We start from the raw sequence: 12,438 nt of genomic DNA on the forward strand, positions 1-12,438 counted from the left end.
CCACTGCTCCGTGTGCTTCTTCTATCTCCTCCATTGGGCCCTGGGTTCGTCCCCTGCAGCCCATCATGGTGGAATGCGAGGTAGCAGCAGTGAATCTGCTCTGAGCCCCCGGTGCTCACCTCTCTGCCCCTGTCCTCGCCTCTGACATCAGCCCCAGCTGCGTGGTCCCATCCTGCCCTAACTCAGCACCTTTCTTGGACTCCACTCAGTCCAAGTGGCCCTTGTCACCCAGAAAGCTAAAGTGGGTCATCCCTTCCCCCCAACACACCAGCTACCCACCTGCCTGACCCAAGCCCTCTTTCACTCATCTCTGTCCACACAGCTTCTCCTCTTTCTGATCTCGACTCCCCTCTTTGAGATGGTGATATGCTGGGAGGGCAGTGGGCAGTGGGACCAGGATGCATCAGCTGTGACTCCCCACAATCCCTAAGCCAGTCCCTCCTGGCAGACCTGGCATCCAAACCTTAGGTGCAAATATGAGCTCAGGCCAGCAGGGGCAGCACTGCAGCTCAGATCTGCAGACCCTAGTGCCCGCTGTCCCCCATCCCTGGGGACCTCCCTGCACCTCCTCTTCCCTCTCCCTACCCTCAAGTGCCTTTCCAAGTTATGCCCAGCAGGAGTGGGCCTTCCCAAAACACAATCTCTCCTTTTCCAATGGAAGGTAGACTCTGGAATCAGGGTTGAGGGCAGCAGAACAAGGCCAAACTGAGTGTCTGATGTGCCATGATAAGTGAGGAAAGAAAGGCAGGGACTGGAGAAGAGCCTGATGCTCCAAAGGTGCAGCATGGTGGAGGCTTGGAGGCTGGGACGGTACATCAGCACCGAGAGAAAAGACACTCAGACTCCCTCGGCTCCACTGGCTGGACTCCCTCTGCCTGGCCATGCCTTCCTGGGAACCCCACAGCCACAGACACCTCATCTTCTCTGACAGCCCTTCCACCCCACCTAGCAACTCCACCTGGCAAGGAGTCGCCCTCTGCATCCCCCGCAAAGGGCAGCTCCCTGCAGAACAGGCGGAAGGCCCTGATTGTGTTCTTGGCTTTGCAAGAGGAATCACTTCGTGGTGAAGGGATCGGGGAAGTGGTGATCCTTGTTCCCCAGCTCCATGTCCACCACTACCTAACCAGTGTCGGTTCCTCAGCTACACTGGGCCCTCTGGGAGGGGCAGTGGCCACCCTGTGAATTGATTGGGACCTGGAGTAGGTAGAGACGCGGGGAGTGTTCATCCAACACTGATGGCAACTGTTCTGAAGTTTCTCATGGGCTCTGTGTGCTTTCGGGAGGAAGATGAGGGGACGCTGGGGAAGGAAGAAGAAAGAGTGGAAAGCTGGTATCCACAGAGAAGCTTCGGATCAGCATTGCTGGCTGTCAAGGTGGGAATCCCTTGTCTACTCTGTCCAACAGACCCAGTTCTGCCTTTATCTGTCACACACACACACACACCATTGCCAACAAAAGACAGACACTTGTTTTGAAAATTTACCAATTCCAACAGCCCCAGCACCATCTGGGATGGTTCTCCCCAGCCTCCACGCCAAACAGGTGGGTCAGCCAGGAGAAGAGGGTCCTTTCCTCCTGGCAAAGACCCCTACCTCAGAAGCTCTTCCCAAGACCCCCAAGCAGAAGCCTATCTCCACACACCTGCAGGCATTGGTCCACAGCTTCCCCCCCACCCCTCGGAGCAGAAAGTCAATGGGATCCCTTAACTTTCCATGAGCGTGGCCACCACCCCTTCCTTGACATGCTGTGCCAGAATCGCAGCCAGGCTTCCCCAGCTTCATGCCTCACACCTCACCTGCCAATGTCCCCAGTGAGCCCCTGGGGACCCAGCAAGACCCAGAACCAGTGTCGCAGGTTCCATGCAGAATTCCCAACCATCCACCCTCCTCAGGAGTTTGAGAGCTCCCTCCTATGGGCCCAAAGAACTCTCTGGTACTTCTCCTCTTGCCCTTCCAACACCAAACTGTGATCCCTGTCTAACACATGCCTCTGAGCTCATCTCACCAGATGTCTCTGAGCTCACAAGCCGAGGGCTGGTGGTTTCTCACATCTCCAAATCCCAGGCTGGAGCAAATTCTCCAGGAGTGTTAAGGATGACAGTGCTTGGGGCTGTAGGAGCTGAGGGTGGAAGCTGAAGCAAACGGGAGGTCCTCCAGGGAGGGACAGAGCTTGTAGGGTGAGTAGCAGGTGGCAGCAGCTTTGAACACCTGGGCCTGGGCCAGCTTCCAAGGACCTGAAGTCTGGCAGAGGGCAGAGCTGCTCAGAGGGCACAGCTGGACAGCAGACAAGACAACATTCCTAAATGCCAAGAGTTCTTGCTTTAGCCTTGTCTCTTTAAGGTTTAGTCATTTCGGGTAACCCCAGGTGAAGGCTTGGAAGGCTTCCCTAGAGCCCTAGGGGGTGGTCTTAGAACATAGCTTAGCAGAGGGAGTCACAATACCTTCATCCTTTTCATCCCTAAGAACCCAGGCTTGGTCAAGGAGAGGGGACAGGCTTGTTTCCTGAGATAGAGAGCATGAGCAAGAAGAACAATGTCAAGGTGAGGATTCCCACGCCAAGTTAGCAGAGGTGGAATGAGTCTTTTCAGGAAACACAAGTCTAGGGGCAGAGGGGCAGGAATTTCTCTAGCACCTTAATAACTAAAGAACTAAGGAGTGGGTGCCCTGGCATAGTATGTTAATCCTCCACCTATGGTTCTGGCATCCCATAGGGGTATGGTCTGAGTTCCAACTGCACTACTGCTGATCCAGCCCCCTGTTAATGTGTTTAGGAAAGCAGCAGAGGATGGCTCAAGTCCTTGGGTTCCTGTACCCACATGGGAGACCCAGAAGAAGCTCCTCCTGGCTCCTGATTTTGGACAGGCCCAGCACTGCAAACATTTGGGGAGTGAAGCAGCAAATGGAAGATGTGTGTGTGTGTGTGTGTGTGTGTGTGTGTGTGTGTGTGTGTGTGTCCTTTTCTCTCTGTAACTCTGCAATTGAAATGATAGATAAATTAAAAAAATAAATAAGCCCTTTTTAAAAATGACACAACCTGGTCCAAATGACTGTCCCATCCCCAACTTGCTGCATAAGAGTCAGCAGTGACACCTGACCTTCCAGACACCTCTCAGGAAGACATGAGAAAGAAGCAAAGGTGGCATGGGCTGCACCCTTAAAAATCCAGTGGAAATGTGCTCCAGGCCTGGGGGTGTAGGACGGCCCCAAAGTCTGGGAGAGAAGTGGTTTCATCCATCCACCTGTCCAGCCGGTCCTCAGCAGACACTAGATGCAGTTTCGGTACATGTTGGCCATAGCTGGGGTGGGGGGTTGCTGTCAGGAGGGAAGGGAGGACAGAGACTCCCAGAGGCTTCCTGATGAAATGGCTCTGCCCTGGCCTGCAGGGGAAACTAACATAGGAGAGGAAACACAGGGGAGGTGGGAAGCTCCATGGGACCCTGAGGTGGGAACAGTGTCTAGCTGGCCGGAGACATCCCTGGAGGAGAGTGGATGCGGGATGGAGCAGGAATGCAGAGTATTTGAGGTGGGAGAGGGGAGAGATGCAGAGGAAAACCAGCAGGTGCTTCCGCCACCTGGGCGAGGCCTCCGGGGCAACAGGTGCAACCTTGATTGTGGTTTGCGTGAGGCTCTCTGCTGACAGAATGGGCCTGAGTGGGCCTAGGTGGGCCTAGGTGGGCCTAGGTGGGCATGAAATCACAGGTACACGGTGACTGTGGGCTGCTGCCACCGCCCAGATGCTCAGGGCTGTGAGCCAGCAGCCGGGCGTTCAACTCAGAACCTGGCAGCAGAAAGCAAGCGAGCGGGGGCACAAAGCACACACACACCCTGGAGGATGCTGTAATCCCCACTGTTGGCCAAGCGCTTGCGGGAAAGCCAGCCCTCCACTTTCACAGCCCGTGAGGCAACTTTACACAATACCTGCTGCTGGGGCAGGCCCTGTCCACAGGCAAATTCAGAAGCCAGCCTCTGAGCCCTACCTTCTCCCAGCAGTTGCTCAAATCTGTATTTTAGAAAACTGCAGCTTAAGGATTTTGACACCCAGGTTACCAAAGCTGCAGAAAGGCTAAAACCACAAGTTGCCCCAAATCCTGTTGCCTCTTAGAGTTTCCCAGCTGAAACAGTTCCTGTACCTTAAGACATTGGTCAGCTCCCTGGCCAGCCTGCATCCCCAAGCCAGACATGAGAAATACGGAACTCCCCACCCAACCCCACCTGCCACAGGTCCCTTCTCTCTGAGTTCCGTTTTTGCCATTGGAGGCAGCCTTGTCACATGCAGATGGCCAGCAAGCATGGGGGATTGTCACCAAGACTGAACGGGGAAAGAGAAGGTGACGGGGCAGGCAGAGCGGCCAGCATGATCCCCCAGCTGCAGCCCTGGGCAGCCTCACCTGCCTACACTTGAGTCTGGACTTGCTTACATCTCTCCCCGCCTCTCCCTTCCTTGTCTATATGCTCCCCGCTGTTTTCTGCCCACTCCACACTCTACAGAGAGATTAGCCCTAAGTCACTGAGAGGCTTACGGAGAGGGGACCCTCAGAGAGAAGCAACAAGGAAGGTCACGTCCAACCAAGGCTGACCCCTTCAAACACACTGTGTTCATCTGCCAAGAAAAGGAGGCGATGGGGCCACATCGTCAGTCTTCGACTATTGCTGAGGTCTGGGGAGCAGCGTGCTTCCCCCAACCCAGACCTCCAGGACCCTCCAGGACCCCACTGGTGCATGTACTGCCCAGACCTCACTCCCTCCCAGTATGAGCCTCGTGCATAGCCCACGTCGGCTGTTCATCAGTCCTCCAATCACTCAGCAAATACTGAGTGAGCAGCAACCACACATGGGACACGAGTACTGGGTCATCCAACCACGTGATCCTGAATCCTCTTGCACCCTTAAAGTTTGTGCCTAGAAGAGAATCAGTCAAGGATCCTAGAGCAGGTGCAAGTGGGATGAGTTCAAACAGGAAGCCAAGGTCAGGTGTCTGCTAGGTGAGACGGTGAAGCTTCGTTTAGGCAGAGGATTGACAAAAATGAGGCCTGAATGACTTTTATTTCAAATGCATTGGAGAACCTCCCAAGAATGACTTTAGTGCAGCAGGTGGCTGAGCAGCAGAGGTTGGGAGGAGACCTTTCTGGCTGTGGCAGAGAAGAGGGACCGGGTGGGTCAGAAGAGGGGCGAGGAGACCCGTGAGGCACTGCTGCAGGAACTCACTGAGCTTGACCTCTGCGTCCAATGCAGTGCTAGGTCCTCTCCCATCTCACAGGGCAGCACACGACCAAGACAGATTCCATGGAAGGAGCACAAACTGCCCGTGGAGCACGCAGGCTTCAGTCTCTTCTTGGGTGGCATGGAGGCAGCGCAGACAGCAGGGTGATGGAGCGCTTGCTGGAGCTAAGGCCGGAGCTGTGTGACTTCTGCATGCCCAGCTCTGTGCTGGATCATGAGACAAACCAGCAAAGTCCAGGAAGTCACAGTCCTTGCCCCACAGGTCCCCACAGGCTTTTGTTGTGTTTTCTTATCTCTTGGCATGCTTCTGGCACTGGCCAAGTTAAAATGATGAGTCCTGACGATTCCTGCATCAGGGGATTGGGTAGAGCCTCCACTGACTCCGGATCCTCTCCCTCCTGGCCTCCATGCCCGCCCCTGACACACAGGCCAGCATCGGCCGAGAACAAAGCAGGCAGGTCAGCCCCACGTTACAAGTCAGCTCTTGGTGGTAATACACAAGTGAGCTATGCCCGGAAGAGCTCCCTGGGATGTGGCTGTGCGTGTGGCATTGGAAGACAGACAGGCGTTCCAGAGCTAGGAAAGAGCCCAGGCAACCTTCGACAGGCCTGGCAGGAACCATGCAATTGAACAAATGAAGGGAATGGGCCTGCAGACAAGAGTGCATCAAGACAGCAGGAGCAAGGGCCAAGAGGCCCAAAAAGTCACAGAGACTCCAGAGAACATTCTAGAGTGACTGTAAAGCAGCACTCTGGAAGTAGACACTGGTCTGTGTCTGTTTGCTTGTTGTCTGATTCCTGTCCCAAGCAGAGGAACCAGTCTGCATTTTCACCAAGGGACCGGAGGTCCCTGGCACAGTCAGCCCAAGTCACAGCTAAGCACACAGGGCTCAGAGATGGGAAACCACTGCCCCAGGGCCACAGAGCTGAGAGGGAAACACACCACACAAGGAGTCCAGCCCAGGAGCTTGGCTGGAGTCAGGAGTCGGGCGTTGAACCCAGACACTATACCATGCAGGATGCAAGAGTGGTAACCAGCATCTCAACAGGAAGATGAAGCCTCCATGCCTACACTTATCTTTGCACAAACTCTATGAAGCACCCCTGCATTGGAAGTGATCTCAGAGATGTGTGAGGGCATTAAGGGAGAACCCAGGTGGTGGAACCACAACTTGGTCTAATTCAAAGAGCCTCAGATATTATATAATGATCCTTGGTTATTTGTCTCCAATGGCTCAGCTTTTTCGAAGCCAACTCTAAGAACAGCCCCAGTCTGCTTTGGCTGCGACCTAGTGTGGCTGTGGCAGAGAATGGTCGGTACAGATTCTCTTCCTGCTATTCCCAAAACCCAGGAAGTGTTCTTCCTCTGCCAGATGGTCTTGCCCTCACAGCAGCCCTACGAAGCTTTGTTACTTGCCTTTACTGAGGTTTCAACATGCTGAGTAACTTGTTCAAGGTCCCACAATTAGTAGATGTTCAAAATAAGACTTGAACCCAGAAATATCAGTCCTTGTACTTTCGGTCACTGCCCAGAGGTGCCCAGGAATGTCCTCCCTCTAGCAAGGCCCTGTCTAGACACCTCTCAAAGTCCTTCTCCAGCCAACCAAGCCATCTCAGGACATTCTGAACAGATGACCCCTGAGACTTCACCTCCTCTAAAACTACTTGGAAAGTGAACCAGCGAATGTGATATTTTTCTCTCTGTTTCTCCTCTCTGTAAATCTTCCTTTCCAATAAAAACAATAAATCTTTTTTTAATTGTTTGCATTCTTCAAAAATGACGGAAACAACTGCCCAGAGAGGCTAAGTGATTTGGCCCAATCTCACAGCAAGTGTGCCCTCATTTTCTTCCACTTTCAGAGACAGAAGCCATCAGGCGCAGGCCGTTCCAGGACGCTTTCCTCCTGCCAAACCCGCTGACTGCCGTCTCAACTCCCACTTCCTCACCCACGTGCCTCCTGCCTGCTCTGCTCAGTCAGCACCACAGCTCACAAATCCAGTATTTTCCCCAGGGGCGGCATCAACATGCCTGCCACTCACACACCGCAGGCCTGGGGAGGCAGGGGGTGTCCTGAACCCCAGCTTCCTCCGCATCCTCGCCACACAACTTTGCGCTAAACAAACCAAGAGCCAACAAACCACACCCAGTGAAAAGCTCCTCTCCCTTCTCTTCCTGTCTGTGGTACCAATTACCTAACACTGCCAGCAAGTTACCTCATCCCTTTGTCAAAACATGTGTTTGTTTGTTTGTTTGTTTGTTTGTTTGTTTGTTTGTTTGAAAGATGAAGTGACAGAGAAATACACAGAAAGAGAAAAATATTTTCCATCTACTGATGGATTCCCTCAAATGCTAAAGCTTGGCCAGGTTAAAACCAGGAACCAGGAGCTGCGTCTTCTGTGTCAGCGACAGGAATTCAAGTAGGCCAGTGTCAGCTGCTTCCCAGGCACATTAGCAGGGGGCAGAATCAAAAGCAGAGTCACCTGGAGCCAGGGCCATGGCGCAGTAAGCTAAGCCTCTGTCTGTGGAGCCAGCATCCCATATGAGCACTGGTTCAAGTCCCAGCCACTCCACTTCCCATCTAGCTCCTTGCTTGTGGCCTGGGAAAACAGTAGAGGATGGTTGTTAGGCCCCCGCACCCATGTGGGAGACCCAAAAGACCCACCTAGTTCCTGGCTTTCGATTGCCTCCACTTTAGCCATTGAGCCCATTTGGGGAGTGAACCAGCAGATGGAAGATCTATTCTCTCTGTCTCTTATTCTCTCTGTAAAATTTTGACTTTCAAATAGAAAACACATAAATATTTAGAGAGAAAAAAAAACAAAGCAGAGTTGCTGGGACTCAAACCAGGATGCAGGTCTGGCAAAAGGCAGCTTCAGTCCCAGCACCACTACACCCACCCCATGCTAGCTCAGCTGTCTTGCGTGTTTTCTGTGACTTTGTCCTTGTGATCTGTTGCTACTGCTAAGGAGGGACCGGGGAGCAGCGTGAGAATGCCTGCCAGAGCTCCAGGCCACGTCCCAGTCGCTGCTTCTAAGCAGGCATCTATGGGCGTCTGGGTAGCACTTCCCACCCTAGCACTGTCTGTCCAAGGACGGTCCTGCCTCAAGGGCATGCACTCTGTCTCTTCTAGGGACTGTTCACAGGAGGCAGAGCCACGGGCTTGCGGGCTTCCACACTTCATCTGTCTGTGCTACTTTAACTAAATCCTACCAAATGGGCCATGTGTAAACAAGGTCCACTAATTTCCTCACGTGAGAGCCCGAGCTCAAGGTGCCAGCAGATTTGGTGTTGGTGAGAGCCCGCTCCCTGTTCCCAAGTCAAGTCTTTCAGGGGCATGGAGCTCTCCAGCCTCCCTCACTTCTTGGTGGTCTCACCTCAACCTGTGACATTGGGGTGAAGTTTTACTTGCTCGTTGGAAGGGATCCAGCACGCAGGCCCTGGAAGCACCTGCCCCCTGCACTAGGATGCAACGCCTCCTTTTCATCAGCCCAGTCAAAGTCGTAACCACAGCGGAGCCATCAAGGGGACGGAGCTGGCAATGAGGAGAAAAATACCAAAGTACTTTCTAGAAGGGGAACACAAGGTCTCCCCAGAGTAGTCCTCCCTCCCCTCCCCTGGTGGGATGGAGCATCACCCTTCTCCCTTGTTCTTCCCCATCCTTTCCATCTATCCTTCTCTCTACCCACACATCGAGAGAACCAACGAAAGTGCTCTTGACTCTTCCATGCCCCAAATCAACATTATTTTCTCCCATATAACATATTACAGTCACGATCAGTGTCTGCTCCCTCAGGGTCTCACTGACTTCACCCCACCCACCAAGCAGCACCCCTGTCCTGTTCTCTCACAATCCCTCTGCTTATTTCCCATTACAGAGTTCTCCCTGCTCAAAGCTGAGCAGCTCACGGCTGGGGCTCAGTCTCTTGCCACCACATGCCCAGCATCCAGCCCAAGGTGCTGGGGAAAGACATGTGAAATATTCCAGGACTTTTCTTTTCCACCTTCGGGATGTCTTCAAAATCTGACCACCCCTTATCATGTGGTTACCTCACCCCAGGCCAGCCCTGCCTCATCTCTCAAGTGACTTGGAGCAATGATCCATCTGCTCAGTTGGCCAGGAGCTACATCCATGGAACTAATGAGCTCCTGATTAGTGGCCATGAGTGTGAGATGTGAGATGCCCTGGAAATGTCAAGTACACCTTGGATTTCAAAGTCTTAAAAAAATAATTTTTCATTACTGAAATGATTGCTCTGTGACTCTTGTTGGACCAATAAAGCACATTATTAAAATAAATTTCCCCTTTCACTCTTTTAGCATGATTATTGGTAACTCTCGAAGGGTATATGTGGTCCGTGTTTGTTTCTCACGGATAGCACTGCTTTGAGGAAGCTCCCCAGATGGCCTGTGGCTTCCACTCCTGCCTGCCCCCACCACCTGTTCTCCGCAAAGGTGCCAGAGCACATCCTCTGAAGCAAGGATGGAATCGTTTTCTCCCTTAGGGACTTCTCAGCGTGGGAGGAGTAAAGGCCATGGTCCTCCCTCAGGTTATAAGCCCCAGCTACCAGCTTCCCAACCCCACCAGTGCCGTCCCAGGTCCTGACTCCTGGCACACTGACATGGGTGCAGTTCTTTGAGGACAAGCACATGCCCACCAGGGCCCTGGTCTCTCTCAGCCAGACTCTGCAAACCACTCCTTTCACTTCTTTCTGATTGCTGTTCGTACTCTCTGACCAGCCCATCTAAAGAAATATCCCACTCCTCTCTTCCACATCAACCCTACTTCCCTACTCAAGTTCTCTCCCTGTCACTTCCCACCATGCAACACGCTTGTATGCATTTATGTTCAACATCCCCCTAGTGGAAATGAAAGCTCTGAGAGCATGTGGAACTAAGTCTTTGGTTCCTGTCCGGCTGTCACAAGAGTCCAGCGAGCATTTCTTGAAGAAAAGAAGGAAGGAATGAGTGAACAAATAGTGAATGTTCACAGATGTTTATTGAATACAAGGGGCAAGGGCGCTGAAGGAGCTAAAGGCGGTGGTTAAGGCAGCAGGGAGTGAAGTGGGTGACAAGAACGTAGGAAAAAATGCCCAGACATTGTGATGTACTTTTCTTAAGTGCTTTTATTCACCCATCTCTCAAGCAAGGACAGGCTTTGGTGAGGAGAAGGAGAAAAGGCCCTCCTGGGGTTCCCTTCGGGAAAGGGCCCTGAGGGAGCTGGTTACTCTTTGTGGATATTGTCATGAGTGGTCAGCAACACAGAAGCCAACAGGGACAGGAATTCATTGAAGTCCACCTGTCCATCGCGATCTTCATCCAGATCTCGGAATATCTGGTCCACAGCAGGTCTATCTTTGGTGTTCTGAATGAAAGGAACAACAGAGGCCAATGAGCAGGAATCCCCAAGACAGATTCCTCCAGCCCCTTCTCCCAGCTTTCTCAGACTGCTCCCCCGCAGAGCTCAGCTTAGGGAGACCCAAGGCAATCCACAGGATGCCTTCTCCTAGCCCAGGCTCTCCCCTTCCCTGCCTCTCTCGGCTGAGCAAAGCCACCGTTCCAAAGTAGAGAAGAGCAGCCTGGAGTGCTTAAGCCAAGGCTAACCCCAACACAGTCCTTGTCCTACCATCTTGCTCCAGGGCTTGACAGCCACCACCCTCAGGCTCCACACAGAGGGTAAGCAGTGGGTGGGCGAAGGGAAGGGCATTGCCTACCTTGATGGTGTTTGCTAGTTCGGTTGTTATCAGCTTCTTCAGCTCACACTTGGTGAGGGTGTCGTAATGCCCTGTCCGAACGGAGTACTGGTGGAAGATGTTGATGATTCCCTCCAGGTGGTCTTCCAGCTTGGTCATCTTCCCAGCTGCACGTTAACCTTCAAGAGACAAGGGGGAACTAGTAGCACTCCTCCCACCCCCACCACCCTCTTTCTCCTTCTCTTATGTTGTGGGTTTTGGAGACAGTATAACATCCTCCAACTCTGTTCTAGGTCTCTGTGCCCTGTGCTTGAGCCATGGTGCATTTTTCATTTATGGTTAGAGCAGAGACGAAGCAATACTCTCTAGAGAGGATATATTGGAGGATTTTGCTAACTCAAACTCACCAGAGGAGGTGATGGTACTGTAACCGCATCGCCCCCAGGTGATGGTAACTGTGGCAACATAATCCTTACAATGGTTACTACACCACTCCCTAGGTCATCCCTAAAGCCCCAGGGCTGAGACTACCTAGTCCAACAGGAACTGCTCTACTTGGGTCCCAAATGCAGCATGAGCCCCAAGGTGCTGAGGTGCTCAGTGGGTTATGGCTTCAACACATCATGGTTGCAAAATAGCCACCTGCACTCACCATCCTGTGAGGGAGCCCACAAGGACCCAGCCAAGGATAGAGCACTTACCTGTCAGTAAGTGCAGAAGTATGGAACTGTCACAAGAAGCCGGCTCTGGTGAGAAGCCAGGCAGCTCTTTATAAAGCCATCCACGTGTCACCTTTGACCTTGCATGAAGAAACCACTCTGATTCATGTGGAGGCAGTTGCTGGATGGTGCTCTGTTGCCCAAGAGAAGCTTCAAACCTGCGGCTTTGACTGTAACAGGAACAACCCAGATTGCACCCACCTAGACTCGCACCCTCCTGCTCAACCTAAAACAGAAGTCGCCATCCCAACCACCTCAACCACCCACCCTTGGGTGTCCTGCCCACTTCTCAGTCCTGGGCCAAGACCCTGCCTTCAGGTTTAGCTTCCCGCTTGTTCACAAAAGCTAAAAGTACAAGTTTCACAGCTCACATGACTCCTTCCCAGAACAGGAAAGAAGGAAAAGGCATTTGCTGAGTGTCAGTTATTAAAAAACTGTAATGAAAAGAAAACCAATGTGAGCAGGCAATCTGCGAATAGGAAAAAGGTCATTCATTAAAAGATATAAAATCTGAATTGAACATGGGATTTAACTAATTAAAATACATTAATAGTAGTTCGTTAATATTGATGTACACATTGCATTAATACAGGGTACTTTCCAAAGCTCTTGAAAAAGGCAAAAAGACCTAAGTTTATTCTGTTGCAAAAAAAAAAAAAAAATGAAATTTGTACACAACTTTTCATGAGTATGTGCTTGTGATTATTTTATTTTTAATATTGTTTACATTTTTGAGAGGAATGCGCACTCATGTGGGTCTCTGATTAGGGTTGAGGTATGAAGGAAGATTAGTGGGACAAATGTCTTAAT

At 52.0% G+C, this 12,438-nt stretch overlaps 1 protein-coding gene across 1 annotated transcript; it reads right to left on the reverse strand.

The window, feature by feature from the left end:
* Positions 1-10,324: 10,324 nt before the first annotated feature.
* On the reverse strand, positions 10,325-11,707 carry LOC121168631 (protein S100-A12). The gene is made up of 3 exons (XM_040998917.1): positions 11,611-11,707; positions 10,931-11,088; positions 10,325-10,581 (listed from the first exon to the last, which is right to left on the reverse strand). Exons 2-3 carry the CDS (start codon positions 11,066-11,068, stop codon positions 10,441-10,443), a joined length of 279 nt encoding a protein of 92 aa, XP_040854851.1. The 5' UTR covers positions 11,069-11,088; positions 11,611-11,707; the 3' UTR covers positions 10,325-10,440.
* Positions 11,708-12,438: the final 731 nt, after the last annotated feature.

Source organism: Ochotona curzoniae, unplaced genomic scaffold (assembly GCF_017591425.1).
Source record: "Ochotona curzoniae isolate NIBS_2020 unplaced genomic scaffold, NIBS_Ocur_1.0 scaffold_1037, whole genome shotgun sequence".
Classification (NCBI taxonomy): Eukaryota; Metazoa; Chordata; class Mammalia; order Lagomorpha; family Ochotonidae; genus Ochotona; species Ochotona curzoniae.